The sequence below is a fragment of the Tricharina praecox genome (assembly GCF_024521635.1).
Source record: "Tricharina praecox strain CBS 144465 chromosome Unknown BZA05scaffold_17, whole genome shotgun sequence".
Taxonomy (NCBI): Eukaryota; Fungi; Ascomycota; class Pezizomycetes; order Pezizales; family Pyronemataceae; genus Tricharina; species Tricharina praecox.
In genome coordinates this window covers 175195-202950 of record NW_026250419.1, presented here as the reverse complement: position 1 = coordinate 202950, position 27756 = coordinate 175195, and the positions used below count along the sequence as shown (strand labels likewise).

Here is a 27756-nt window from a genome sequence, read left to right as displayed (position 1 = left end):
ACGATGAGGAGGAAGAGAAAAGGATATGGAGAAGACATAGAAGGAGATTATTATGTATATTTTCGGAGACTAGAACCGGTGGTATCTATATCTACTTGTACAGCTGATGATAATAAGCAAACGCCACTCCTTCGACATCCATTGAAAAGTAAAAAAACAACCTGCGCTTCGCAAAAATGCAGAATAACCAGCACAGCAAGAAATAAAGCGAATAATTTACAGCCAGTAGCCCGCAGAAATGAACCTCACCACCTCACCACTTCACCACTTCCGCCTCACCCTTTCCCCACCTCGGACAGCCCCTCTACACGTATGTCACCTTCATTCCCATCCCTACGGTTTTTGCGATCTTGATCCAGCACAGAAGTAAGAATCGGCGGATCTTGTCACGCATCCTCTTATTGTTGGTCATCCATGCGATTACCGCCAGCATGACTATGGTCTGCAGCATCGAGAAGGGTCCGCTGTTGGTCGTCATATAAGCCTGCATCCTGCTCAGGAGTGCCGTCGTCGACGTGATGAGGGATGTGTTCGGTTTCGTTCTGCCTGTTGCTCGTGGTACGACGGCGGCGGTGGCGGCGGCCTTCTTGGATTCCTTCGCTGCAATGGCCAGTCTCTTCTTCACTGCCGCCTCCGCTGCAGCCGCAGTCTCATCCCTAGCCACCGAGCGCTCCGCAGGCTTGACGGAGCTCCCTCGTCGCCGTGATGTCCTACTCGAAACCGACGCTGCCCGAGAGTGCGACTTCCTCTGTCTATGTTCATGCTCGAGCCTTTCCTCCTCTTCCTCGATTTCTTGGTCGCGCAGCTTCTCTAGCTCGCGTGTTTCGCGTTCTCTCGTCTCCATGTCCGCCTTCAATTTGTCCAGATGCATAAAGAACACCTAAGTCGCGCCGTCAGCACCCATGCCCATCACACATAATCAAGGCTTGCGCGGGGGGAGGGGATGGGGGTACAGACCTCCCTCTGTTCATCGTCAATGTCCGTGCTCATCTGGGTAAATTCCTTCGCATAATCCCAATCGCCCACCCGTGGCAAAACGTGCAAGCAGTAAAGTTCCGTGATTTTAGAACGCTGCATCATGGATTTAGGGTCCTCGTCCTGCGAGAGCGCGCTGGGCACAGCGCCGAGATACGCCTCGATCTTCTTTTGGGTTATAGATTGCTCGGGCGAGTGCGAAAGAAGTAAAGTTGCCCTTTTAACTGTCAGACAAACGCGCGCGCGCACACACAGATATCCCCCCGCGACAGGTAAACTTACAGCGTGACAACGACATCGGCGTCGACCCTTCCCTCGTCGCCATACTGGCGGTTAACCTCGTCCCACACCGCGCCGCTCCTGATCTTTGCGACGAGCTCCGGCCACTCCTTCGCGCCCCAGGTGGCTTTACCTTCGGATACGGTCATCTTCGCGGCGGCGTCGAGGATCGCGAGGTAAAGTCCCCAGAACTTGATCCGGAGGGCGCGGGGACATTGCCGGATCGAGGCCGAGGGGTCATTCACGACAGGCTGCAGCGCGGCGAGAGCTTCGGGCAGCCGGCGCGTCAGGAACAGGTTCGTGCAGCTCTTGTATATGTGCGAGATGGCTTGTGGCGGCAGGCGTGTTTGCTCGGGCTGCTGCGCCTGGCGTCCGTACGGCGCGGCAACATTTTGAGGTTGGCTGTAGCCATTCTGCATGTTGTTGTTGCCGTTGAACATGGTTCTCGGTGGGTGAGGGATGACCCTGAGCATTGGAGATAATGCGCGGGGGGATGGGTGGGATGTGAGGGATAGGTTGGATGTGCTTGACGGGAGGGTGGGGGGGATGGATATATTTTCTGGGAACGTTTAGGTGTACTATGGGGCTGGCAGGCTCGGGGGGTTCGGGTTCTTGATGTTGTTGGTTGCTCGTGATGGAGACGGGGAGCTTGTTTCGTTCGCAGAGTAGGAGTTGACCAGAGCAGGCCTGTCCACATCCCTTGATCGCCCTCTCTCTCTAACTACCAACAGCCGAACCGAGGTTGATGGGCCAATCACCACCACCACCACCGCCGCCACCCCAACAACAACAACAACACGGCCCACGCAGCTGTTGTCCGTGAAAGTAAGTAATAAACAACAACCAAAGTTAGGAAGCAATGGCAGCCGCCAATCGAAGGAGGCGCCAAACAACGAATGCATATGCGCGCATGTAACTATTATTGCACCCAGGTACACGAGTATAATTCGTGGTGATGCATGGAGGGCATCTCACGGTCGACGGTCGTGTGCACATGCTCGCAAGCTCTCGGTCGACACTCCGACACTCCTTCTTGCCCTCCGCCCCTCCACCTACAAATACGACAGCTTCAAAAACAAAATGGGGAGTGTTTCCGGTCGCGACTCGCGCCACACCAACCCGCGCACATGACTACTGGCTCTCCCACTGGACGCAATGAACATCCAGAGTGTTTTGGACCTCGGGAAACCTACGGCTTCTACCGGTACCCACGTACGTCGGTATGCCTAGCTGAAGCGTCCGCTGGGAGTGGCTGCATCGCAGCTGCAGACAGGCCACACGCGCGAGCATGCGGGGTGGCCATAGTTAACAGCGGGGATTAGGCCTGGCGTCTGGTCCACCGGCGTCATGTTGCGACCGTTCCGCGATCCACGCAGATATAGTATGTACTGTACATACCCATCTCCAGCTACACACTTCCACCGTCGTTCTTCGCCGTGGTCCAACGCCTCCGTTGGGCCCTGGAAGTCGGCGCCGTCCACGCATGTGTCAACCAGCTATTCGCCGCCCCAAACAATCGGCCCAAGACTAGCACTCCACTCTTCTGGTCGTGCAAACCCGTCTCCCTCGAGTCCTCGAACGCAAATCCAACCTCCACGTAATCGTGCACCTGTCGGACATGCGTATGTAGCCACGATGACGATCTGGTAGCGTTGTTCGGACACCTATTCTGTCGGATTGGTGGAGCGAGGATTGAGCCGCAATGGCATAAGTGGGGTCGGCTGGATTGAAGGGCGTTTCACCGGGAGCCGAGACGATGAAGTCATGAAGCGTGAGGGATGAGTGTTGTATGGTTGGCGGGGAAGGAACGATGTGATATCTCAAAAACCAATGGTAAGTGTGAGGTAGGTAAACCTACCAGTATCTGGAGTGCTCTACTACATAGCACTAGTAATTAGCAGCCGTCGAGCTCTCCCTCATCTCGCACACGTGCTTGGCACTTGCAGATCGATCGCGTTCTCCCGCGGAACACGCTAGCAGCTTCAGGCCCAGCTAACCCCGCCTACAAGCAAGGTTAGCTACTCTACGCCATGCGCATCAAACTTTCAGGCCCCTCGTCACTGCATTCTCAATCGCAACCTCCCACCGAAAAACTAGTGATAGTGACAATCGGGGGGAACAGGAAGGAAAGAAGGAAGGAAAGTAGCACAAGCGGCTGTGCGTGATGCATTGGCTTTCAAGGCTTGTACGCAGCAAACCCTCAACCATTACCACAACCACTGCCGCCACCACCGCCACCGCTCTCCGCACGTCCCAAACTGCAGGAAGCGCAAGAAAGAATTCGAAACAGCCGCAACTTCCAATACCACCACTGCTACCGCTCTGGCTGCGTCTTTGTCCTCCCATCCTTCTCGAAAAGACTTCCTACCACTACAGCAACAGAATCACCACCAAAAGCATGGAGGTAACCAGAGATGACTACGAGAAGGACGACTCCAAGCTCTTGAAGGATATCGTCGAGGCTATCAAGACAGCGCAATTCGGTAAATCATTGTTCATCACCCATCCGTCACCTGCTAGATGAGCTCACCGATCGTCCCTTTGCGTAGTTGCCATTGACCTGGAGTTCTCGGGTGTGCAGCGGAAAACAAATGTTCTCGGAAGAAAACAGAACATCCGCGAGCGATATCTCCAGCTGAAGGAGGGAGCAGAAAAGTATCAAGTGCTGCAGTTCGGAATCTGCACCGTCCAATACGATGAGACTGAAGGTCTGTAATTTCATGCGGGCGGTGACGTGAGAGGGGTCGAGCATCCAAACTGACGCAGCTGCGCCCAGCAACTTACATCTGTCGACCGTACACCTTCCCACTCTGTCCGGTCACGGATCCGAAGTGGCAGATGGAACGGGAGTACACGTATCAGTCCAGCGCGATAAAATTCTTATCGGACAAGTGAGTTGGACCACTGAGAACTTTGGTGGATGTACCTATCTAACAGAACATGCTAGCCATTTCGATTTCAACTTGCTGTTCTCTAGCGGAGTGCGGTACCTCAGCCACGAGGAAGAGAAATATGTACGGGACAAAGAAGAGAAAGCCATCGGGGGCATCATGGAAGATATCCACATCGAGGAGTCGCAGGAAGAATTTGTACGTACCTCCTGTTGCGTGACGCATAGGGATGAAACTGCTGTTGCTGACTCTTTGATAGCTCAAGTCGGTCGTCAACGAGCTGCAAGCGTGGATTGATGATCCAAATCCAGAGTACGACTTCATCAACATCACTGGACCGAATAACGAGATCAACGGGTACCAGAAACGCCTGGTTCACCAGGTTGTCCGTGCAAAGTTCCCGGAACTGGTCACTGTGAGCTCATCCTCCGGAATCATAACTGTCTCCCGTAACAATCGTCCAACTGACCCACTGCTCTACGTGCGCAGATGAGTCGCAGCAAGTTCATCCAGGTGATCAAGAGAGACGATGAGCAAGAAGCCACAGTCCTCAAGGAACGCAAGGAACGATCCGACTACAACATTAAGAAGGGTGTAAGTGAAACCCCGCTGGTTGATTCACAACCTACGAGACTGATGGATTTCACAGATCGGCCTACGGTATGTGTTTGATGCTTTGAAAGAACGCAAGGTTCCCATTGTTGGACACAACCTCTTTGGCGATCTAATTCATCTCTACCGCGTAAGTTTCCTGGAAAAGTATGAATTCACGACTAGGACTGATACCGTCGCCATAGACCTTTGTTGGAGCCCTACCACCAACAGTTGAGGACTTTGCGGCGAAAATCCATGAGGACTTTCCTGTGTACTGCATCCCACACTCCTACTTTGTCTCGGGCACGTTTCTAACGTACTTCCCCCCGCCCAAAGAGTTTGCGACACCAAGTACATCGCAACCTGTGAAGGACACCAGTCTGGGGCTGCTTCTAACCTGCAGACGTTGTCCGATACGCTCAACGCCCTTCTATATCCCTCAATCTGTATTACAACCCCTCCCGCCCCACTTCGCATGACCGAACTGACAGTACCCCACAGCATTGCACCTGGATCACCAGATGGGCGCCAACGTCGACCACAATGCCGGCTACGACAGTTTCGTCACCGCCAAAGTCCTTCTGAAGCTGATCACCAGCTACCAATCTCGTCTCGGCGAGGGCAAGGAACCGGCAGCGGAAAAGAAGGCCCGCGAGGGTATGGTCGAGTTCATCAACTTGATGGGCCAGTACGATCCCGCGCATTCTGACCAAGCTGCGGCCCAGGGCGATGAACTTCTCCTGCCGCCTTTTGACTCACGGGTGTGGAATGGCTTGAAGAATCGCCTGCGTGTCAATGGAACCGAGGAATGCGTGGTCGTTTTGGATACGATAGATGAGGACGGTGGAGTCAAGTTGCTCCTTTAGCTTCCCGTTAGACTATACGGTCACTACTGGTGGCGGCACGATTTTGTACATATAGTGTAGAATTGTGTGACTCACACATGACACCCTTCTTCTAGGTATCTACCTGATTTGAGTTATGGTATGGCAAAACAGATCCATAATATACAAAACTCGTTGTCTCTACCCAGCCACTCTACTACATCTTCGCAAAGCACAGACTAGCATTCGTTCCGCCGAACCCAAAGCTATTGGACACAGCCACGTTCACCTTGTGATCCTGCGCAGTCTTAGGAACATAGTTGCAATCAAAGTCCTCCGCTGGATCACCGGGATTATCCAGGTTGAGTGTCGGCGGAAGTACATTCTGCACACACATGTCAATCGAAGCCCAGCAGGAGCGTCATGGGGTATCACTCACCTCGCTCACAGCCAGCACCGTGAACAGCGACTCGACCGCGCCCGCAGCACCAAGCAGATGTCCGACGGCGCCCTTCGTGCTCGAAACGGTAATCTGCTTGCCACTCCTTGCGCCAGCAAACAGCGTCTTGATCGCCGCATTCTCCGCTGCATCGCCCAGCATCGTGCTAGTCGCATGAGCATTAACATAGTCGACCTTCTCCGGCGCGATCCCTGCATGCACCAGTGCGCGCCGCATACTCAGCAGCGCGCCGCCGCCATCCTTTGGCGGCGCGGTGATATGGTGAGCATCGGCACTGAGCCCATAGCCCCTGACCTCGGCATAGATCCTTGCGCCGCGGCGCCTCGCGTGCTCCAGCTCCTCGAGCACCATGACGCCGGCGCCCTCGCCGATGACGAATCCCGCGCGGTCGCGGTCGAACGGGCGGCTTGACGCCGCAGGATCGGCGTTCCATGCGGTGGCGAGCGACTTGGCGCGCGCGAACCCGGCGATGGCCAATGGGTGCACGCACGCCTCCGCCCCGCCTGCTACCATCACGTCCGCGTCCCCGAATTGGATGAACCGGGAGGCGTCGCCGATGCTGTGTGCGCCTGTCGTGCACGCGGTTGATACGGCGTGATTGGGACCGCGGAAACCGTGCTTGAGCGTTATGTGCCCTGCTGCGAGGTTGATTAACAGGCGTGGGACGAATAGTGCGGACAGCTTTTTGTAGCCGCCCGTGGAGAAGGCGAGCGACGTGTCGTAGGCGTCTTGGAGACTACCGATGCCCGAGCCGATGCACACGCCCTGTTGGGTGGGTTAGTGGCGTAGGTGCGGGGCTGCTGGGGGGCCCACTGTGCGCTCCCGCTCATGCTCGCTGCTGGGGGTCCAGCCGGCGTCGGTTAGGGCTTCTTCGGCGGCGGCGATGGCGTATTGCGAGAAGAGGGCCATGCGGCGTTCGTCCTACGTGCAATTCCCATCAGCTTGAGATGGATAGGTGCGGAGGATGTGGGCGTACGCCTGGCGCCAACCACTCCTTCGGGTTCCAGCCACCATCAGCCTTTGAGCCGGCGGGAACGAGCGCCGCAACCTGGCTGGGGAGGTCTTCGAAGGCCTTGTCGCGGCCGCGGAGCGAGACGACGCCGCATTGAGAGTCAAGCAGGCGCTTCCACGTGTGGCGGACGCCTGGGGTTCATGATCAATCAAGGGTTCTATGACCAAGGCGAGGGGCAGGAGGACGCACCCACTGCCAAAGGGGTTACCGCTCCGAGTCCCGTTACTACTACGCGGCGCATTGGTGGTGGAGGGCGGGGGAGGTGGCGGACGTGTGTGGTGTTGAGGCGGCCATGTAGAGTGACGTCGCCAGCGGGCCCGATGAAACTCGCTAGAATTATTCCGTAGTTTGTCACGTGCAAGCGGTTCTAGACGCGGGGGAAAGACGGGCAGTTTTTGACATCCACTCGCGTGGCCTTATGACACTTCTAGATATCCAGCTCATATCGAACACTACAAAAACTAGACAGGAAAACAGAAAGCAGGCTTAACGCCTTCCCGGCCGTTTTGGTCTCTGGAAAGTGGTCTTAACCTCCGCCTTGGGATGGAACTCTTCAATAAGCTGAGCTTCACCGATCTCGTCTGGGCTGGTTGCCTCCAGCTGTTCCCTCGGAATTAGCTTTCATCTGTGGGAGGAAGATGAGAGAAATCGTACCCTCTTCTGAATTCTCAGACCGCATTCATTCTCGACGGTAGCCACTACCGCAGCCCGCGTGGAGGCGTACAGCATCTTCTCCTTGATCTTGCTGTCGGCGGGACAGGTGTAGATGAACACTATTCCCATCAGCATCCGTTTCCCGTGCGGAGAGGTGGTAACCACAAACCCAACGGAGCTTCCTCGACGCCCTCGTGCTCATCTGCCGCAAATCAACCTTCCATCCCCTTTCCAATCCCTTCCCAATACTCCCACCCCGGAATACGCACGTTTGAACACGAAGAACGAGAACCGCGGCGCATTGTCTGCGATGACCCGCGTGAAGTCCCGGATGGCGGAGGTACTGGCGCCGGCGAGCTCGATGGTTTCCTTCTCCATGTTGATTGCCTGCGACGCCATTACACTCTGCCCACTGTCTCCGGTGAAGGGGGACATACCAGTTGCACCAAGTTCACGAAGCCCCCAGATCTCATGCTGCTGAGGGCTTCAAGGGCTTCCTCGCTGAAGGGGAGGGATATGCCGCTGCTTGACATTTTTGCGGCGGCGGCAGCGGTGGAGAGTGGTAGGCACTAGTACGGGTGGTGATGGTGGTGGTGATGGTGGTGGTGAGGATGTTCCGTTTCAGGCGGAGGGCGATGATGCAGCGCGCGGCCGGGAAGCTACTTGCTTGCGTGCTTTCGCGTAACAGGGAGCTGTCGCTTGTCGCCTGCGCGTGCGGGGAAATCTACGGCATCTGTATATAGTGCGATTGCGCAAAGCAAGGCGTGAGGGCGTGCGATTGCGCAAAGCGGATCGGCCAGCCGTTGGTAGGGAGTTCGGGTGTTCCACTTATGAGGCTTCACACATCGGGTGTACCTGATGGCATTCGTTCACGACGGCTCACTTCACCGGGTGCAACTTTTGTTGCTTCTCGTTGTTGATTGCCTGAATGCGGACACCTGCTACGCCGGCTTATACTTGGTTCCCACCACCTGAAAGAAAGACAACTTGATGTGCAGACTTATGGGATGGGTAGTTGCAAATATCACTTGGTGTACCGGTACAAATCTGACATCCTGTTCTGACAGCAATCAAAGGACGACAGGTCCAACCAGAAGGCACGCTGTGCAGAATGCGGGGTCTCAACACTTCGAAAAGCCGTGGCGGCTGGTTCAATCAAATCACGAAAGCGATGATTGCCCCTCACGCGACTGGCTCTCGAAACCACCATGCTCCATTTTGAAGGCAAAAGAAGCCCCAAATGAGATGGAAAGGTGGTTCTTTGGTCACTATATTCTTCGGGGACGAAGAGGAATGTTGCATCAATTACTATCAAACGTTATGTAAGATTTGGTACCGACCATCATTGCTGATGATCGGAATGACATACTGTTAGCGAAATTGTGCAGAAGCTTCACTCTGGGCTCCCGTTGTATAATGGCACGCATCAGTGAAAATGAAGTGTTGCGTGTGATAAGGATGGGAGTCTGAGGAAGGAAAGGAAAAGATATTTGCGGAGACGCGGGGGACATTATATATTCTCCGGGCTAGGGTTAGCGGCGGCCAAAAATGCTTTCACGTGCTGCTCTCTGTCGGCTTGGCAGTAACTTGCCCTGCATGTTTGAGGGAAAAAGGGTCCCGATTACTCAGCAAGTTTAAGGGTCTCATCTTATCTTATCTTGGTGAAGGTGAAAAGTTTAGCTGAACCTCATCTGTGGCTGCTGCAGGGCGACCATGGTGCTAGCATCCTTTCACCGGGTTGATGTTTGAACCCCACCGAGGAGCAACATGCCAGCTGTTAGAGGGCTGCATCACTAGTACTGGTACATGGAGGTTCCCATCCTATGGGAAAGGCCGGTGGCGGTGGAGCAAAGTCCATACGCTATAACGCTACAACACTGGCTGTGCTCTGAGAATTCGGAGCACTTCCAATTGGAACAGTCGAGCTCTCTCCGGGCAGGACGGAGGAGTGTCCGTTGCATATGCACAGTCGGGCCGGGAACATGTTCGGTGAACACACGTCAGACGTCTAGCCGACCAAAGGGCTGAACCTTCAACCGACAGGCAGACTAGCATAGGCGGCACTTTAGGCGGGCTCGCAGCCTGATGGATATAACAGTATCCGGCCACAAAGACACCTTGTTCCTTTTTTATTTATTTTGCAGTTGTCTGGTGAGGCCTTCAAAGTTCAGAGTTATAAGAAAAAGCTGCGGGGTATTCTGCAGGATGTCTATGGTATCAGTGCTCCATAGCCCAGACAGCTGTCGGATCCAAAATTCCCAGCCAATCGTGCAATATATTGGGGATGTGGACGATTCAAGCAGGTCAGCACTGGATAGTATCGGCTTTTTGTTCGTGCATGCTTCAACCTGGCCAGCACACATGCAAGGCCTGCTGTGGGGAGATGGATTGCCTGAATGGCAGCTTGTGGTGCTGAGGATGGGAGTCAACGACGAATTGCTTTTGCTTTTGCTGTTGCTTCTGCCTCTGTCTCTGAGCGGCAATGCTGATAAGCTGCCAAGAGTCTGACCAATACCATTGCCATTGTGGCTAGCCTGTCGCTAGAAATAGCCAAGGCCTTCCTCAGCCTCAACAGGGGGCAAAAGCCCCATCATTGAAGGGAAAGACATCCAACCAGTGCCGGTGAAGCCTCTCTATCCATTCGAGTACCTAGTTCTCACATCCCCTACGAGTACGAGCACAAGAAAATACGATACACGAAGCTCACGACTACCCTCTCGATTATTCACCCCCCCCCCCCCACCCACACTTTGGCTCAACTCTCGTCAGCAGACACCCAGCTCCCATCGCATCTGCGTGACGACGACGACGAAAGCCACCCTGAGCTGCTCCTGACAATCGCTTTGCTTGTCCGCCGTACTGGAGACGATCCCGGAGAAGCAACGAATCAATACAATCACCCCCGTCAAACACTATCACTTTTTACCCGCTCGTCCTCCGGCTCTCAAGCTGCTGTAACCTGTCCGCCACGACACTGCCGCCATTCTGTAACGGCTTCCACCACCCACCATTATAACCATCACCACTATTCGGCCACGACCTGCTTGAGCGCATGGCGGGAAACCCGCAGAACAACGATCTCTTACTGGATCTCGACGATCAGGGGCGTAACTATGGCAATCCAGGACGGCCTCCGGCCACCTCCGAGGAAGAATATGCGCATCGGATGTCCACTTCTTACGACGAATTCGTAGGAGGGGCCGGTGGACCGCCATCGCAGCCCTACCAACCAGACCTCGATCCACCCCCTCCTCTCGACTTCGCGCAGAACCATCGTACGTACTCGCAATCTTCCGCGTTAGACAATTACCAACCGTACTATGACGACCTTCACGATGATGGCCGTTCTACTACTGGGTACCATTACGGGCATGGTGATCATGTCGACAGTGAGGGTGGTGGTGCTCCTAGCAATAGAACCAGCATCGTCGGGAGGGTGAAGTCAGCGCTCGGGATGAATCCAGAGTACAGCGAGATGGATCTGCCGTTGACTGAGACAGCGCGAACGCGCGATGCTACTCCTGGGGCTAGCGACTCGGCTCCGTCACGTCAGAGATCGAAGAAAGAGAAGCGGAACAAAGATGGCGGTGGCTTCAAGTTCGGTTTTGGGCGCCGGAAGGTCGATCCTTCGACCCTTGGGCCTCGCGTAATAGAACTGAACAACCCCCCAGCGAACGCAACAAACAAGTACCTCGACAACAAGGTATCCACCGCAAAATACAATGTGGCTACCTTCCTGCCAAAATTCCTGTACGAACAATTCTCGAAATACGCCAATCTTTTCTTCCTGTTCACCGCCGGTCTGCAGCAGATCCCCGACATCTCCCCGACAAATCGATATACTACCATTGGACCGCTCATTGTTGTGCTGCTCGTGTCAGCAGGTAAGGAGTTGGTCGAAGACTGGAAACGGAAAACCCAAGACAAGGATCTGAACAGATCCAAGACAAAGGTGCTGCAAGGCTCGACTTTTGAGGAGGCGCGATGGCTCAGTGTGCGCGTTGGAGATATTGTCCGTGTGGAATCGGAGGAGCCTTTCCCGGCAGATCTGGTCTTGTTGGCTTCGTCGGAACCGGAGGGATTGTGCTACATCGAAACCGCCAATCTGGACGGCGAGACGAATCTGAAGATCAAGCAAGCCATTCCGGAAACGGCTGATCTGGTCAGCCCTGGCGACCTTGGCAGGCTCGCTGGAAGAATTCGGTCCGAACAGCCCAACAGCAGTCTTTACACGTATGAGGGAACTTTGACAATGGATATGGGTGGCGGAGAGAAGGAGTTGCCCTTGAACCCGGACCAGCTCTTGCTGCGTGGTGCTACCCTCCGGAACACACCTTGGATTCACGGTCTTGTCGTCTTCACCGGACACGAGACAAAGCTGATGAGAAATGCGACGGCAACCCCCATCAAACGTACTGCGGTGGAGCGGACAGTCAACGTTCAAATCATAATGCTGGTTTCGATCCTTTTGGCACTGTCTGTGATTTCTTCCATGGGAGATGTCATCAAGCAAGTTGGGTACACACGGTCTTCACACCCTCACGCAGCTGACGTTTGTAGTCCACCAGCAATTCAATGGGGTATCTCTATCTGTCGAGCCACAACCGGGCAAAACAGTTCTTCTCCGACATCTTGACCTACTGGGTGCTGTACTCGAATCTCGTCCCGATAAGGTCTTTCCATCCATCCGTCTTTGCCCAATATTAAACACATTCTGACCCTCGTGCAGTTTGTTCGTCACTGTAGAACTGGTCAAATACTACCAGGCGTATCTTATTAACTCCGACCTCGATATTTACTATGCTGAAACGGACACTCCCGCTGTCTGCCGCACATCCAGTCTGGTCGAAGAATTGGGCCAGATTGAATACATATTCTCCGACAAAACTGGAACCTTGACTTGCAATATGATGGAATTCAAGCAATGCTCTATTGCCGGTATCTGCTATGCTGGTGAGGTGCCGGAAGACAGCAGGGCGACCATCCAGGATGGCCTGGAGGTTGGCATCCATGATTTCGAGAAGATGGCCGAAAACCTAAAGACGCATGAGAATCGTGACATCATGCATCACTTTCTCGCGCTTTTGGCCACTTGCCACACGGTTATTCCGGAACGAAGGGAAGACAAGCCCGGCCAGATCAAATACCAAGCCGCTTCACCAGACGAGGGCGCATTAGTCGAGGGTGCAGTCCTTCTTGGATACAAGTTTACCGCCAGAAAGCCTAGATCGGTCACGATTGAGGTTGACGGCAAGGAGTACGATTATGATCTGCTCAACATCTGCGAATTCAACTCCACGCGAAAGCGCATGTCCACGATTCTTCGTTGCCCAGATGGAAAGGTGCGAGTCTACACCAAGGGAGCAGACACGGTCATTATGGAGCGGCTCGCCAAGGGATGCACATATGTGGAATCGACTTTGCAACACTTGGAGGATTACGCTACCGAAGGTTTACGAACACTGTGTCTTGCCATGCGTGAGGTTCCCGAGGATGAGTACCGACGATGGAGTGCTATCTACGACAAAGCGGCTACGACCATTAACAACCGTGGTGACGAGCTTGACAAGGCTGCCGAGTTGATTGAGAAGGATCTTGTTTTGCTTGGAGCTACTGCCATCGAGGATCGTCTGCAAGATGGCGTACCGGACACCATCCATACTCTGCAGACTGCGGGCATCAAGATCTGGGTTCTTACGGGTGATCGCCAAGAGACCGCTATCAATATCGGCATGAGTTGTAAGCTCATCAGTGAAGATATGACTCTCATCATCATCAACGAAGAAACCGCAGAGGCTACAAGAGACAGCATATCCAAGAAATTGACGGCAGTCCAGTCACAGAAGGATTCCGGTGGCGAAGTTGACGTAATTCCTTCCTACATTTAGCCGTCACAAAACGTTTGCTCATTTTGTCTAGGCCCTGGCACTGGTCATTGATGGTCGCTCCCTCACATTCGCCCTCGAGAAGGACCTCGATAAGATGTTTTTGGATCTCGCCGTGCTGTGCAAGGCTGTTATCTGTTGGTAGGTGCAACCGTTCCAATTCTTTTGATGCGGGCGATCTAACCCATCTTTAGTCGTGTGTCTCCGCTGCAGAAGGCTCTGGTTGTCAAGCTTGTCAAGCGTAATCTGAAGTCTCTCCTGCTTGCTGTCGGAGACGGCGCCAACGACGTCAGCATGATCCAGGCTGCCCATGTTGGTGTTGGTATCAGCGGTGTTGAGGGTTTGCAAGCTGCTCGAAGTGCTGATGTCGCCATTGGTCAATTTCGTTTCCTCCGTAAACTGCTACTCGTCCATGGTGCGTGGAGTTATCAACGTATCAGCAGAGTCATCTTGTACTCGTTCTACAAGAACATCACGCTTTACATGACCCAGTTCTGGGTATGAATCCCTCTTCTTTTTATTCTTGTGCCCAATACTTATCCCCAACAGTATGCTTTCGAAAACGCCTTTTCCGGTCAAGTCATCTACGAATCATGGACCTTGTCGTTCTACAACGTCTTTTTCACCGTCCTGCCGCCGTTAGTCATGGGCATCTTCGACCAGTTCATCAGCGCGCGGTTGCTTGACCGCTACCCTCAACTGTACCAACTGGGCCAAAAGGGACTTTTCGTATGTTGACCGCTAATTCCATGCTTTTCAGTAGAATTCTGACCGGTTCTAGTTCAAAGCCAGTAGCTTCTGGTCGTGGTTGATCAACGGATTCTACCACTCTTTGATCCTCTACCTATTCTCGCGATACATCTTCCTTAACGACCTCCCACAGGAGGATGGCAAGCCTGCCGGGCATTGGCTCTGGGGTACAGCTCTGTACACAGCTGTCCTGGCCACCGTTCTAGGAAAAGCAGCACTCGTGATCAAGTACGTTTCCATGCAATATCCACACCGGTCGTTTTACAGGTCTAACAGCGTACGCGCAGCATGTGGACCAAGTATGCGGTCATGGCGATCCCCGGTTCGATGGTTATTTGGATGATATTCATGCCCATCTATGCTACCGTTGCTCCGAAGCTTGGTTTCTCCACCGAATACTTCGGAATCCTCGGCCGTATGATAGAATCACCTGTCTTCTGGGGTATGGTCGTGGTGTTGCCGGCCCTGTGCCTGATGCGTGACTTCGCCTGGAAATACGCAAAGCGGATGTACTACCCGCAGACATATCACCACATTCAGGAGATCCAAAAGTACAACATTCAGGACTACCGGCCGAGGTACATTTTCTCCCAATATCCAGTTCTTAGGTCTGGTGCTGACAGCTCTTCCCCTTTTCTAGGATGGAGCAATTCCAAAAGGCAATTAGAAAGGTCCGACAAGTGCAAAGAATGCGCAAGCAACGCGGATACGCGTTCTCGCAGGCCGATGAGGGTGCCACACGACTGCTTAATGCTTACGATACGACGAAGGAGAGAGGACGCTACGGAGAGATGCAGAGTGCAACTGGACCATCCAGACGGTAACTTTAGCTTTGTTCGAATAATGTGTTGCTTTTCTGTTTGTCAGCCCTGCTCGCATCGTCATCATCATCCCCATTTCCATTTCGAACTGCTGTAGCTCTTCTACCTCTACCTTTTTCTCTTTTATTTTCTTGTGGTTATTTTTAGGGGTTTAGGCGAAAAAAATATTCTCTTTCTTGATACTCCGAACATGGCTGGACATAAACTCGTAGTGATTGTTTCAACATCGTAAGACTATGTGGTGATTTGATGTTGAAATAAACACCTCCACCATTATCACTCGCCCTCAAGATCGTGAGGGCTCTGTAATATATACCGGTGGTAGAGTAACTGGAAATCGGTGCAAACCTCACAGAGGTTGACGTGCATGTCCACGTGTGGCCGAGCGATGCGTTCATTGCTGTGCTAGCGCGCAAATCCGACCCGGTCGGTTAGCGCCCAGCGTGCTGCCGCTGGCAGCTAAGATCCAAGTCGCACTTCTGGGGTAGTTGCATAACTCATTGTTGCGCTTTTGAATAGCAACACACACTTCTCCAAGTCATTCATTGTTCTACACCCGGTCACAATCTTGTCCTCTAATTGATCGCGCCGACACCCACCTGCAATATCTAAGACAGCATGGCGACCACATCGTCGGCACCGTTCAGCACGTCGACGTCCCCACTTTCGGCATCCGTCACACCTCCTCGTCAGTCCGGCAGCGCAGCAGATGGCGATGTTTCCCCTACCACATCAACACCCGCGAACGTACCCAGAGCGGGGGCAGCTAAGAGGAGGAACTCTATAGCTCGTGGAGGCCCGATCCCGCACGTGCAGACGAAAATCGGACCTCAGAGGACGTCGAAGGTTTCGCAGAAGCTGAAGATATTACCGTCGCCCGCGGATCAAGATGAAGAGTCCGGGAGGGATGTTTACTCGCAAGGTTCGTGCAGGCTTTCCATCTTCCTCTTTCACTTCGACCCCTGAAACCATCTGGTTCCGGCAAGAAAAACCGTGCTGACCGGCCGTTCGCTCCCAACAGTTACGCGCATCAAGGACAGCACAGCGCGGCGCGATGCCGAGCGTCTCGGAAAAGCCGAGCGAGCGCAGCTCCCCCGAGTGACTGCGTACGCCACCGCAAACTCCTACGACCTCGACGGGCTGATGAAGTTCCTGAAGGCGCGCGCATCGACCCGGGGCTCTGCGCCCAGGAAATTCGACGAATGCATCTTCACGCCGTTTTCGTACTCGTTCAGCAAGCAGGCCGCGTTGACGCCGCAGATCGAGGATCTCATCAACCTGCACGAGCAGGACGTCGCAAAGAATATGCCGACGCCCGCGGAGAGCGAACAGCAGCATCCCGGTGAGACCGATGACGTAAGAGATGATCGCAGCTTGTATCACTTTGTAGAACAGCAGAACCGCGCCATCAGCTCGTCGGACGTTTTCTTGTTCCAGTACGGAGTTGTCGTGATCTGGGGCATGAGCGTGGAGGAGGAGAGTCGGTTCCTCAGAGATATTGCCAAGTTCGAGACGGAGAAATTGGGGGAGGATGATGTTCAAGTCGAGAACTTCAATTTTTATGTCACCTCCTCATATCAGCCAAGGATATACAATGATTTCATCACCCTTAAGGATGGAAGGAATTACATGGTGAAATTGAGCATCAGTCATGCGATTGCCCAGTCGGTGAAGGTGTGTTCGCTTCTCCATCTCGTTCCCTGGTTTCGGTTTGCTCACATACAAAAGATATCTCTATTCGAAGACCTGGTTGACAATACGATCGAAGACACAAAGTCTATTCCCGCCGATATAGCCACGTCCGGCAAAGTAAAAATGAGTCGTCGAGACATCATGAAGCACATCGGCGAGCTGTTTATCCTTAGGATAAACATCAACTTGCAAGGCAGTGTTCTGGACAGCCCAGAACTGATGTGGGCTGTACGTCGCCCTATCCTCCTACCTCCTTCTCCGCGTTTGCATCGAATCTGATTGTTTTGCCTCAGGAACCCCAACTCGAACCCGTCTACCAAGCAGCCAGAAGCTATCTGGAAATCAACCAGCGTCTCTCGCTGCTGAATCAAAGGCTGGACGTGATAGGCGACTTGGTGAGTCCCCTTCCTCTCCAACCCTTTCCTCCCACTCACTAACCATCCGCCAGCTCCAAATGCTCAAAGAGCAAATGTCGCACTCCCAGGGTGAGCACTTGGAGTGGATCGTTATCATCCTCATTGCAGCAGAAATCCTGGTGGCGGTAATCAACGTCGTGGTTGATCTCATGGCTGCCAGCTAGATCTACCTATCGTCCCTCATCCCATCATCCCCCGACACCCCATCATCCTAATGTCGAGTTTGGTCTTTTCGCCTGTTTAATCCCTTTTCTTTACTTTAAGGCGTTGATTGATCCTGTATGATGTCTTCCGTTTCACAAAAAAAACATCAACGTGAAGCGTAATTTTCTTGTTGTTTGGGAGGAGTTTATTTCTTTGGGGGTTGATTGTAGGCATGTCTACGTGTGAGCTTAGAAGGTGGCCGGGAATTGAAGGCCCATGATTTGAATTTCTATCTGAGAATTGTGGTGGTGTGCTCCGAGAACTTTTCCCATCCGTTTCTACTCACAAATGAAGTGCGCGGCTACTACGACACTCACTACATAGTTTTTTTCCACCGGTCACATCTCTCTTGCGATTGCGAAATAGGTAAAAGTTGGATACTCTATGTAATACATATCAAAATTCGGAGCCAAAGGTCTCCTTGCCGCGGGTCGTGTAATAACTAATGTACAATAAACAACAATAAAAACGGCCGTGACAAAAAAAAAAAAGAGAGAGAAAGACAAAAGCCTTCTCACAAGGGCATCCCTCAATCAACGGCCGTAATAAAAAAAACAAAGAGAGAGAAAGACAAAAACCTTCTCACAAGGGTATCCCTCAATCAAACGACCAACGCCCGTTTTACCGTCTTTCCAAACGCGTGTCTATAATATTTCACAACTTAGCGGTCGGGACGATTGTTCCGAAATGCCTCGTGATGGTGTCCTCGGCCTCCTTCTCGATGCGGGACAGGAGCTCGGCGCAGGTGGGAATGTCGTGGATCAGGCCCATGACGGTACCGGCAGTCCTGTTGCGGGAGTTAGCTTGTGTGTTTGTGGGGTAGTTAGGATGGGAGCTTACCAGACACCGTAGTCAATATCACCAGTGATGAAGACCTCCCTACCGCGCTTGCCGCTAACGTAGGGCTGAACCTCGGAGAACTCGCCGGTGGTGCTGGTGGTCTCGATGCGCTTCGCCTCGACCGCGGGCTTGTTCTTGAATAGACGAGTGGTGTTCTTCCAGCGCCGCAGGACAAGCTCCGTGTCGTCTTCGGTGGCGGCAACGATCGCCTTCTTCACGTTGATGTGGACGGGCGCCTCTGTAACGGTTGTTAACTAGTGCTCTGAGCTGGGGGAGGAGGAGGAGGAGCATCGGGATGCATACCAACAGTGCACAAGAACCTCGTTCCCATATTGATTCCGCAGGCGCCCAGCGCCATGGCGCTGGCAAGTCCCTGCCCATCGGCGAAGCCTCCAGAGGCAATAAACGGGATCTTCAACTCCTGAGCGGCCCTGCGCAGCAGGACACCATTCGGAATATCATGTTCGCCGACATGTCCAGCACACTCGACACCATCGATGCTCAAAAAGTCCACCCCCAGCTTCTGCGCAGACAGCGCGTGTCTCACGGTCGTGCACTTGTGGAGGATGAGGCAGTTTGCAGCCTTGAACTTGCGGATGATGGGGCCCGGGTTGTTCCCCGCCGTCTCCACGATCGTGATCCCTTCGTCAATGATCACCTGCGCGTAGGCGTCGTAGTCCGGCGGCACGATTGCGGGAAGCAGGGTAATGTTCACCCCAAACGGCTTCGTGGTCATCGTCCGCGTCCGCTGGATCTCCAAACGCAGCGCCTCCGGGGTGGGCTGCGTCAAAGCCGTGAGAAGACCGAGACCGCCCGCGTTTGATACGGCGGAGGCTAGCTCGGCGTACCCAACCCATTGCATTCCGCCTTGCACGACGGGGACTAAGGAAGTTAGTTTTGTGAATACGCGGGAGGGAAGGAAGGGGGAGAAAGCGGAGAGCTGGCTTACTGGCTATTCCCAAGGCTTCGGTGAGAGCAGTTCTAAGAGGCATCTTAGTGATGTATTTACAGTTGCGGTGGTGATGGCGGTTGTTGTGGATGTGAATGGGGGATGATGAGAGGAGTTTACGTCACGGGGAGGGAGTATATAGAGGAAGAGAGGGGAGGGGGGTTTGTTTTGAAGTAGCAGCAGCAGAGGTAGGACGTAGAAAGGTGGTTCGGAAGGCTGTTGCCGTCTTAAGTACATACATTCCTCCGGCGAGAGCTCGAGTTGCGTCGCGGTATTCCCCACAAGCTGGCAGTGTATAGTACACATCCTTGTTCTGCCGAGGCTCTCCATCGGTGTCATGTGGTATCCATGTTCACAGGCGACCATCATCGAAAGACACTCTACATACCAGTACTCTACATTCTCCCCGCCTTGTTGCCGACACGCCGCCTTGCAGCCCCACACTGCGCGGAGAACGAAGCCAGTCGATCTGAGGACTGTCCAAACACCATTGCAAAACACATACGGAAAGTATTTCCAAAACGGCCTTGACATTTGCGCCGGGCGAAAAGACAGGTCTCCTCAACTCCTCACCTCCTCATCTACGTATCACAGGTACCAGTACATAATGTACCACCATTCCTCCCAGTGACAGCAGCTGGCGTTGCCCTGCATGAACAATGCACGGGTCATCGGCATTCTCCCGTTCCGCGTGGTGGCTCCACGGGGAAATGGATGCGAGTGAGTTCCTATGTAAATACACTTTGAATCGCGTGCTGATCCAAGACTGCCCAGACAAGCTCTGGCCCCATGACACTGCTGGAAGATTTCAAGGAGGTTTCGGCTTTCAAATCACTCGGCTGGTATGTAGAGTATGATATGATGACGAGATTAGATCATCCCACGTGCTCCGGTTGCAGCCGGCTGGAGCTGGGGCGGAAGTATATATAGGCGCGTTTAAAGTGTCGGCTTGCAAGCCACGATGGGCGGAAGTATCTTTTGCATGGTAGGTTTGTATTCAGGCACTCCGCGGACTGGAGGCGGGATAGCCGCCGCCGTAAAGCATAAATATGCTTAGCGGGCGTGGATTAAAAGGATCTCACGTGGCCCGGTGTAGGGCGTGCGGGGTGCTTTACGCGGGCATCGAAGTGAGGAGTATAGAACAAAGGAGTTGGACGTTGGAACAGCACCTGTGTCGAGGTCCTGCCCTCGCAGTATGTACATATCTTGCCTGGGCGTGAATCCTGACTTTGCAACCCTTCCCGCTATGCTGGAGGTTAGGAAGTATGATACATACAATGCCCGCTGGTGAGAGAAGGTTTATATACTTCTCCGGCTTCTTCAAGATCGCATGGCTTTCTGTCTCGAGTTCGGATTTGGGAGGGACGAGCTCTTGCGATATGCCTGTTGGAAAAGTGTGAATGAATATTGAAAAAGTCTGAAGGCCTCGAGAGGACAGACAAGAAGGTTGATAGGTGGCTAGTGCCCCCTGCCGTCGTCATGACCAAGTAACCGCCTACATACGCAACGACTACGCAACGAATGACTCGATATTACAACAAGGCCGTTGCCGGATCGTAGAAGTGATATGAGATGTATCTAAAGGAATCCGTTTCAGACATCTTCAAGGCCTCAGGAAAGACATACACATAGCGTCCCTCTGTGGTACAATGCCTTACCTCAGGTACCAGAGTACATAGATACATACTGGCGCCTGATGCGCATCTCGCCATGAACCTGCGTCCGCCATGTGGGTCCCAGCATACCGTATTGCCCTGCCACAATACTATGTACTAGTAGTAGTGCCTGCTCCACCTATGATCTTCCAGTCGTTCTTGTCGAGAAGGTTGTCCTGCATGGGCGGCAGGCACGATCGATAGGCTGAAGCCCCTCGGAGCCCCTTGTGTGCCTGGTCTCCGCCGATGGTTGGTATGTCTGGTATGATAGGAATGACCATCACGTTATGTTCCTAGCTGTAACTACCACCCAGCAGTCACCAGGAAAGGGGAGCATTTCGCTTGGCCCCTGAGAACCGCAGCGGTGGCTCGCCCAATGTCCAGTAGGATGGAGCAGAGGGGTTGCCAGGAATCCTCAGCAGCCAGAAGAAGTGGCAGCTAGCTATCACAGCAGAGGATCAGTAAGGGATGGCACGGCGACAGGTGTCAGGGGCGGCGGCGGTGATCGGAGGAAAGGGAAGGGAAGGGAAGGGAGAGTCAAGCGGTGATTGGCGTGTGTCCGATCCGTGGACATGGTTGGAGCCGAGAGCTCGCCGCCTCCAGCGGCTGGGGGGGCCAGAATCATGCGTGAATTCATGGACCTCTGGCATGCACGGATATGAGCTGCCCATCATCTACGGTACTATACCATACATACCGGTATGTAGCGGAACGAAAACTCTGTATCTAGACCGACCGACCGGCCGCAGGACGGCTCCGAAAAGTCTGCAAGACACCGTTAGAGTAGATCGGACGCTCGACATAGGCTCACAGGAGCTCGCTCTCCATAGAACCTACTTATACTCCGCTCTAGTACCGCCGCTTCAACCAAGTAGTTAACGCGCGGCTGGCCATAGAACCGGGCGGGCACCCGCAAAAATTCAGCGCGGTGCCAAGGGCCAGGACGATAGTTGTGGCCGGTAGATACCCTCGGAGAGGGGTTCTCTCCCGCTCGGATTCTCCAGGCGAAACCTTTTCTGACGAGCTTCTTCCGTCTCATAGGCTAGCCGGTCTTTATTGCGTAGGGACCGTAGAGTGGACAACCGGCCTTGCATCCACGGCTGTCCATTACCGGCATTACTGTCATCTCGCTCTAAGGACGTGAAGAAGCAGTTCTGATGTGGCAAGCAGAGCAATGAAGAGACAATGATGGTATCTACGCGTGATGGTGTGACCTCATGCTGATATATACGCCTCCCGCCCTTTCTCCCCCGTGCAGAGGACGTAGTTATTGCTGGAATTCCGTCACGTCTGGTTGGAAGCAGCAGCACCTTTCTCTGCCCACGAGCAAAGCCGCATTTGAATCCAAGCCCTCTGAAGCTTCTCTTCAAGCACTCACTCCCCTCCCCGCCAGCTGGTACTTAGATAGTCGCCATCACGTTTTGCCATCGCCCAACCCCGACCGCATCCTCTGCCCATCTTCCACCACCACCACAACCATAACCACCACCAACCCACATCCATCCACCCATCACCATCACATCCAACCCACGCACCCACCCGCATCACTCGTCGCATCCGCTCGCCAGCCAAATTCACCCTACACCCCCTCCCCCCCCCCCCCCCCACACACACACACTCACCCACCACACGCCCTGCCCACGGGGCGACAAAATCGAGTCCTTCACGCAAAAATACTGCGGCTGACATTCGCTTCTGGCGGTCCTCCTAGAGTACATAAGAACACTATATACCTACACCTGTACCTCGAGACAACTCTTCCGTTTGCTTGCATCCCGCTCAGTTGCTCGAAAAATTAATACCCCCCAGTCGTCATCAACCCCCTCCCCCCTTCCCCCTCACTACCGCCCGCCGCCGTCGCCTTCGTCCTCGTCGCTGCCTTGCCTTCTTATCTCCCTCCGAGCAGGCGATCGACTCTCCACAAACCTACAGCCAAAAAGCCATTTGATTATGGAAGAGGGAGACTACAGACTTCCTCTTGACTTTGGGACCCCCCGACAGAGCGTGAACAGTAGCGACCTCGACAGAATGCATGCCCGCCCAAGTCCGCTTTCGGCGGTTTCGCGACCACAGGACCCCATAGCGACGTCGCATCCACGGCCCCTACCCGCTCCGCGAACTATGGCTCCGTCGCATCAGAACCTTTTGCCTTCGGCTCCCGCGAGCCCTCCTACTCCCGCACCATCGCCTACCCCCCAGATCCATCGGTTACCGACCTGGTCGACCGCGAATGAGAACGAAGATACTTTTCTGAGAGATGCGCGACCTCATTTCAGCAAGCTTGACTCGCAGGAGAGGCAGCGGTTTTTGGCAGAGATCTTGAATCTCTGCGACTCGCAGCAGCTCAGTTTTGTGCTCAACTACGTCTCGCCACGGCTCAAGAAAGATCCCTTCAAGACGTTGCCTAATGAATTATGTCTTCGAGTACGCGCCTCCCTTGCCGCCGCCGCCGCCCTTCGCTCCCCGTCCTTGTCCCCCCTTCCCCCCGCCATTACTCCGCTGTATGTCAGATTCGCTAAGCTCACGGCGGTGGTGGTGTAGGTTCTCTCTTTCATAGATGATCCGAAAACTCTGGCGAGAGCCTCCCAAGTGTCGAAACAGTGGCACGGCTTGCTAAGCGACGACCTTACCTGGAAGAAGCTTTGCGAGAAACACAGCTACAGACGACTCAGCAGCTCCACATCTTTGGGCCCGTCCTATTCGAGTAACCAGAACGACGCCTATCTTAATAATGCAGGCCCGGCGTTCCCGAGAGAACCAACGTTCTCGGCCGTAAACGTCAACAATTCGGGCTTTATCTCGGAGATCGCCCCGCAATACAACGCTCAAAACAAAAGACTCAGACCGAAAGCGACGTCCTACAAATCGCACTTCAAGCAGAGGTACATGGTTGAAACTGCATGGAGGACCGGTGGAAAGGCGATCGCGAGGCAAATTACTCCTGATCAGGGTGTTGTCACGTCTCTTCATCTTACACCCGATTACATCGTCATCGCTCTGGACAACGCACGGATACATGTCTTCGACGCAGATGGTCAAAGCTTGAAGACTCTGACTGGGCACGTGATGGGTGTGTGGGCTATGGTTCCGTGGGGAAAGACGTTGGTCAGTGGTGGCTGTGACAGGGACGTTCGCGTATGGGATATGGAGACTGGGTATGTTACACGTTGTGATTATTGATGGTAGTTGTGGTGGTGGTTTACGCGTGCTAATCGTGTTTGGACTTCAGTGAATGCAAAAACATCCTCCGTGGTCACACATCGACCGTTCGATGCCTCAAGATGAGTGACTACAAAACCGCAATCTCTGGTTCCCGGGATACCACCCTCCGCATCTGGGACATCGAAAAGGGCGTCTGCAAGAACGTGCTGGTCGGTCACCAGGCGAGCGTACGTTGTCTGGAGATTCACGGGGACCTTGTCGTCAGTGGAAGTTATGATACCACAGCGCGAGTGTGGAGCATATCGCAAGGGACATGCCTGAGAACCCTTTCGGGTCATTTCAGTCAGATATACGCTATTGCATTCGACGGAGACCGGATCGCCACTGGATCGTTAGACACTTCGGTCAGAGTTTGGAATCCCCACACTGGGTGAGCATGCACTTTTTTCTCCTTTAGACGGGGCGCGGTACTGATTCGACTCTAGAAACTGCCTGGCCGTCCTGCAGGGTCACACCTCACTGGTTGGACAGCTACAAATGCGCGGAAATACGCTTGTAACCGGAGGCTCCGACGGTTCGGTTCGCGTCTGGAGTCTCGAGAGAAATGCTTGCGTGCACCGCCTTGCAGCACACGACAACAGCGTTACATCTCTGCAGTTCGACGAGACCCGCATCGTTAGTGGTGGTAGTGATGGCAGGGTCAAGGTTTGGGATCTCCGGACCGGAACACTGGTTCGGGAGTTGTCCAGTCCTGCTGAGGCCGTCTGGAGGGTTGCATTTGAAGACGAAAAGGCGGTAATTTTGGCTATGAGAGCTACTCAGACCATCATGGAGGTTTGTTCCCCTCCGTCCACAGCTGTGGGGATTTGTTTCTGACCATTATGATGATTCTAGGTCTATTCGTTCTCGCCGCCACCAGAAGCACTCAACGAATACTACCACTCGTCGAGTCCGGGATCCGAACGGTCAAATATTGACTTCGAGCAAGAGGACGATACCATCATCGATGACACCGCCATGGATGAGGGCGATGCGCTCTACGGAATGGAGGCTTAGGCCGTCGTTCACCATTTGTCGAAGACACACCCCCCGCATTGATTTTCCATCCCTGCGAATATTGCTTGATCAGCGGTGCACCCTACTGAAATAAGTTTGCAGCGTGGTATCCAAGCGGTATATGTGAGTATGATGCTTTGACATCTCATTTTGTTTCTATATGGTATCTCTCTTTTATTATCCTCTTCTATTTTATATCATTCAGGGGGGCTTTATTGGAAAAAGACGGGCAGGCGTCCAGAATTGGTTCGTGTTCAGGGTTTTTGTTGTGGGGTTGGTTGGTTGGTCAGTTGGTTAGTGGGTTGGTTGGTTGCGGGGTCGGTTTTTGTTGTCTTTGGTTTCCTTTTCATTTCTCAGTTTCTCATCACTTTGTTTATTGTTTTTCTTGACACTGTTAGTGGAAATTTATGCCCACTCTATTCCCCTCCCCCTCCCTCTGCCGCTATTCCTGTCTATCCTGTTTTTTCTTTTTTCTTTTTCTTCTGTTTTTTTTTTGTTATTTTCTTTGTAGTTGCATCGGAGTTCTGTGGCCAAAGCATGTTGCATGTTTGTATGAAAGCACGCGCATAAGTAAAGAATTGTGGAAGTGGAAGTGGAAGTGGAAGGGGAAGGTAGGGGGGAATGAGTGCAGCTACTCTATGAAGATGCTGTCTGGAATCTGGACTGGACACACGGGTTGCTTTTTTGTGGATTTTTTGGAAATAGATGTCTTGTTTTTGTGGATGATTTGCATGATTTGGAGTGGAGGGGAAGGGAGGGGAGAGGTGTTGCGGAAGACATTTGTTTTTGGAGTGAGTGGAGGGGGGGGGGGGGGGGGGGGAGGGGGGGGGATCGAGAAAGCATACATACCGTACCATACCATACGACGCATCATCATCATCATCAGACATTACGGCAGAGCAGAGCAGAGCAGGTAGAAAGCAATATCGCGCAGAAAGTGATAGTAGCAATACAACGTCGAAAGAAAGAAGAAACAGACGGAAGGAAAGAAAGAAATGGAAGCAAGCAGAACGCCATTTTAGAAAAAAAAAAAACCGTGTAGTGAAAACCGCCCTCCCTCTCCCCCGCCACATTTCTCTCTCGCCGGAGGAGGATGATCGAAAGGAAACAGCTTCCGTGAAGGAAAAAAGAAAAAAGAAAAAAAAGATCCAGAGTTCCATCCTACCAACCAACCAACCAACCACCAGTCCAGTCCAGTCCAGTCCAGTCCAGTCCAGTCAAGTCAGTCAGTCAGTCAGTCAGTCAGTCAGTCCAGTCACAACCCAATTCTAAAAAGACACCCAGCATTTGCGGTATATATTTCATCCGCGTCCGTCCGTCCGTTCGCTCATAGCAACTAATGCGGAGTATGACCGCCGGCCTCGTCGTCGTCGTTGGTGCCTCCCGCGCCATCATCAGATTCCGGTTCGGGCACATTACGCTTATCACTCGGCTGCTCGCGTAACTCGTTGACCTTGGCAGTGTACGACGCCTTGTTCCTCTCGTACTCCTCGAAATACGGCCTCTGGCCCTCGTGCTTGAGGTCGCGCCACGCCTGCGCGAGCGCCTTGTGCATGTCGAAGTCGTCCTTGAAAGATTCGCGCTCACGGACGGCGTCACGTTCGCGTTCGCAGAAGCTAGAAACCAAACCCGATTAGTGCGGCTCGTGGGGGGGTGGATGGGAGTGGGGGGTGGCTACATCATGTACGCATTCGGCGGCCTCTTAGGTCCACCGCGAGTGCGGTAACCGTAGCTGCGCGTCGCGCCTCCCTTGGGCGGCTTGGTCGGAGCGGTGGCGGCAGCACTGGTAGGAAGAGTGTACGGTGGCGCCGTCTCGGCCGGCGTGAACGACTGGTTGACGAAGGGGTAGTTGGTGTCGGCGCGGGCGCCGCTGTCGCGAGTTGGAGACTCGGAGGCCTGGCGCATGGGCGAGTCGACAGGGGGAGCATCCTTCCTGGGACGCTTGACGCGCAGGGGCTTGTTGCTGGGCTGTATGTGTGCACAACACGTCAGTCAGTCAGCCAGTCACTCGTGATGTGGGCGCGCGCGCGCGCCGCAGCTGTGGGGATGGGGGGGGGGGGGGGGGGGGGGCGGCGTACAGTTGGCGGGGGACTAGGGCTGCCGTCCGAGTCGTCGACACGGGCATCGGTGCGCTTCTCCAGTTGCTCGAGCAGGAATGCACGCTCCAGGCGCATGCGTTGGATCGCACGACGAGCGCGCTGGATACGCGAGGTGAGCACGTCGTTGGAGCTCTCGATCTCGACGATGCGCTTCTTAATCTCTTTGCATTTCTGGCGGTACGATTCCTCGACGGAGGCCGGCAGAACTGGAGTGAGTCCTCCAATAGGGGACTTGGCTGTTGGAAAAAAAGTATGTTAGTGGTTGCTCAGTGCATAGCTGGAGTGTTTAAAGGAGCGGTAAATATCGAAGAAGCACGGAATATTACAGGACATACGCTTGGGTTCCTTTGGCATGCTGAAGGACTTGGAAGAACAAGTCGGTTGGTGTTTGCGTGTTGGTTCGGAAGAGTTGTAGCTTGCTTCAAGGTCGTGGTGTTGTGTGGAGGTTAAAGGACGAGTAGTGAATGGCAGGTCGAAGGTAGCAGTTGTCGAAGTGGTGTTGCTTTGGCGCAGCGGTTCATGGAAGCACACGCTAGTC

At 53.7% G+C, this 27756-nt stretch overlaps 9 protein-coding genes across 9 annotated transcripts; 4 read left to right on the top strand and 5 right to left on the bottom strand.

Moving 5' to 3' along the window:
• Positions 1 to 7: 7 nt before the first annotated feature.
• On the bottom strand, positions 8 to 2031 carry BZA05DRAFT_402095 (uncharacterized protein). Its single transcript, XM_051484072.1, has 3 exons — positions 1258 to 2031; positions 958 to 1192; positions 8 to 880 (listed from the first exon to the last, which is right to left on the bottom strand). The coding sequence occupies exons 1-3, from the start codon at positions 1725 to 1727 to the stop codon at positions 305 to 307; spliced, it is 1281 nt and encodes a 426-aa protein (XP_051338135.1). The 5' UTR covers positions 1728 to 2031; the 3' UTR covers positions 8 to 304.
• A 1621-nt stretch (positions 2032 to 3652) lies between these two features.
• On the top strand, positions 3653 to 5605 carry BZA05DRAFT_446137 (CAF1 family ribonuclease-domain-containing protein; the record flags this gene model as incomplete). The annotated part of the gene is made up of 10 exons (XM_051487056.1): positions 3653 to 3737; positions 3804 to 3962; positions 4031 to 4145; positions 4202 to 4343; positions 4405 to 4560; positions 4635 to 4739; positions 4795 to 4887; positions 4943 to 5010; positions 5076 to 5185; positions 5241 to 5605. 10 exons carry the CDS (start codon positions 3653 to 3655, stop codon positions 5603 to 5605), a joined length of 1398 nt encoding a protein of 465 aa, XP_051338134.1.
• A 41-nt stretch (positions 5606 to 5646) lies between these two features.
• BZA05DRAFT_402088 (ketoacyl synthase domain-containing protein) lies at positions 5647 to 7325 on the bottom strand. Its single transcript, XM_051484071.1, has 5 exons — positions 7225 to 7325; positions 7000 to 7166; positions 6837 to 6944; positions 6003 to 6788; positions 5647 to 5948 (listed from the first exon to the last, which is right to left on the bottom strand). Exons 1-5 carry the CDS (start codon positions 7274 to 7276, stop codon positions 5781 to 5783), a joined length of 1281 nt encoding a protein of 426 aa, XP_051338133.1. The 5' UTR covers positions 7277 to 7325; the 3' UTR covers positions 5647 to 5780.
• Positions 7326 to 7521: 196 nt separating this feature from the next.
• BZA05DRAFT_446135 (uncharacterized protein) lies at positions 7522 to 8222 on the bottom strand (the record flags this gene model as incomplete). The annotated part of the gene is made up of 5 exons (XM_051487055.1): positions 7522 to 7635; positions 7690 to 7808; positions 7859 to 7891; positions 7959 to 8076; positions 8127 to 8222. 5 exons carry the CDS (start codon positions 8220 to 8222, stop codon positions 7522 to 7524), a joined length of 480 nt encoding a protein of 159 aa, XP_051338132.1.
• A 2196-nt stretch (positions 8223 to 10418) lies between these two features.
• On the top strand, positions 10419 to 15330 carry BZA05DRAFT_402082 (uncharacterized protein). Its single transcript, XM_051484070.1, has 9 exons — positions 10419 to 12202; positions 12250 to 12362; positions 12419 to 13556; positions 13609 to 13715; positions 13769 to 14072; positions 14124 to 14303; positions 14356 to 14552; positions 14612 to 14902; positions 14965 to 15330. Exons 1-9 carry the CDS (start codon positions 10742 to 10744, stop codon positions 15146 to 15148), a joined length of 3975 nt encoding a protein of 1324 aa, XP_051338131.1. The 5' UTR covers positions 10419 to 10741; the 3' UTR covers positions 15149 to 15330.
• Positions 15331 to 15651: 321 nt separating this feature from the next.
• BZA05DRAFT_402080 (uncharacterized protein) lies at positions 15652 to 17828 on the top strand. The gene is made up of 5 exons (XM_051484069.1): positions 15652 to 16067; positions 16167 to 16819; positions 16874 to 17065; positions 17131 to 17232; positions 17286 to 17828. Exons 1-5 carry the CDS (start codon positions 15764 to 15766, stop codon positions 17415 to 17417), a joined length of 1383 nt encoding a protein of 460 aa, XP_051338130.1. The 5' UTR covers positions 15652 to 15763; the 3' UTR covers positions 17418 to 17828.
• BZA05DRAFT_355151 (uncharacterized protein) lies at positions 17829 to 19572 on the bottom strand. Its single transcript, XM_051481379.1, has 4 exons — positions 19247 to 19572; positions 18601 to 19179; positions 18298 to 18535; positions 17829 to 18244 (listed from the first exon to the last, which is right to left on the bottom strand). The coding sequence occupies exons 1-4, from the start codon at positions 19287 to 19289 to the stop codon at positions 18112 to 18114; spliced, it is 993 nt and encodes a 330-aa protein (XP_051338129.1). The 5' UTR covers positions 19290 to 19572; the 3' UTR covers positions 17829 to 18111.
• Positions 19573 to 22929: 3357 nt separating this feature from the next.
• BZA05DRAFT_426161 (quinon protein alcohol dehydrogenase-like superfamily) lies at positions 22930 to 25119 on the top strand (the record flags this gene model as incomplete). The annotated part of the gene is made up of 5 exons (XM_051485995.1): positions 22930 to 23325; positions 23443 to 24056; positions 24131 to 24493; positions 24549 to 24897; positions 24958 to 25119. The coding sequence occupies 5 exons, from the start codon at positions 22930 to 22932 to the stop codon at positions 25117 to 25119; spliced, it is 1884 nt and encodes a 627-aa protein (XP_051338128.1).
• Positions 25120 to 26455: 1336 nt separating this feature from the next.
• Positions 26456 to 27572, bottom strand: BZA05DRAFT_446130 (uncharacterized protein; the record flags this gene model as incomplete). Its single annotated transcript, XM_051487054.1, has 4 exons — positions 26456 to 26735; positions 26798 to 27087; positions 27198 to 27454; positions 27554 to 27572. 4 exons carry the CDS (start codon positions 27570 to 27572, stop codon positions 26456 to 26458), a joined length of 846 nt encoding a protein of 281 aa, XP_051338127.1.
• Between the last annotated feature and the right edge of the window lie 184 nt (positions 27573 to 27756).

Excerpts from the sequence above, each read along its gene's own strand:
- BZA05DRAFT_402095 (XM_051484072.1), bottom strand. The coding sequence starts at position 1,727 with ATGCTCAGGGTCATCCCTCACCCACCGAGAACCATGTTCAACGGCAAC. Across the intron at positions 1,193-1,257 it reads GCCGATGTCGTTGTCACGCT|GGCAACTTTACTTCTTTCGC; the intron begins GTAAGTTTACCT and ends GACAGTTAAAAG. Across the intron at positions 881-957 it reads TTGACGATGAACAGAGGGAG|GTGTTCTTTATGCATCTGGA; the intron begins GTCTGTACCCCC and ends GGCGCGACTTAG.
- BZA05DRAFT_402088 (XM_051484071.1), bottom strand. The coding sequence starts at position 7,276 with ATGCGCCGCGTAGTAGTAACGGGACTCGGAGCGGTAACCCCTTTGGCA. Across the intron at positions 7,167-7,224 it reads GGTAACCCCTTTGGCAGTGG|GCGTCCGCCACACGTGGAAG; the intron begins GTGCGTCCTCCT and ends CATGAACCCCAG. Across the intron at positions 5,949-6,002 it reads CGGTGCTGGCTGTGAGCGAG|AATGTACTTCCGCCGACACT; the intron begins GTGAGTGATACC and ends ATGTGTGTGCAG.
- BZA05DRAFT_402082 (XM_051484070.1), top strand. The coding sequence starts at position 10,742 with ATGGCGGGAAACCCGCAGAACAACGATCTCTTACTGGATCTCGACGAT. Across the intron at positions 14,073-14,123 it reads TTTACATGACCCAGTTCTGG|TATGCTTTCGAAAACGCCTT; the intron begins GTATGAATCCCT and ends TATCCCCAACAG. Across the intron at positions 14,304-14,355 it reads TGGGCCAAAAGGGACTTTTC|TTCAAAGCCAGTAGCTTCTG; the intron begins GTATGTTGACCG and ends GACCGGTTCTAG.
- BZA05DRAFT_402080 (XM_051484069.1), top strand. The coding sequence starts at position 15,764 with ATGGCGACCACATCGTCGGCACCGTTCAGCACGTCGACGTCCCCACTT. Across the intron at positions 16,068-16,166 it reads GAGGGATGTTTACTCGCAAG|TTACGCGCATCAAGGACAGC; the intron begins GTTCGTGCAGGC and ends CGCTCCCAACAG. Across the intron at positions 17,233-17,285 it reads TGGACGTGATAGGCGACTTG|CTCCAAATGCTCAAAGAGCA; the intron begins GTGAGTCCCCTT and ends ACCATCCGCCAG.
- BZA05DRAFT_355151 (XM_051481379.1), bottom strand. The coding sequence starts at position 19,289 with ATGCCTCTTAGAACTGCTCTCACCGAAGCCTTGGGAATAGCCA. Across the intron at positions 19,180-19,246 it reads CGAAGCCTTGGGAATAGCCA|TCCCCGTCGTGCAAGGCGGA; the intron begins GTAAGCCAGCTC and ends TAACTTCCTTAG. Across the intron at positions 18,536-18,600 it reads GAGGTTCTTGTGCACTGTTG|AGGCGCCCGTCCACATCAAC; the intron begins GTATGCATCCCG and ends CAACCGTTACAG.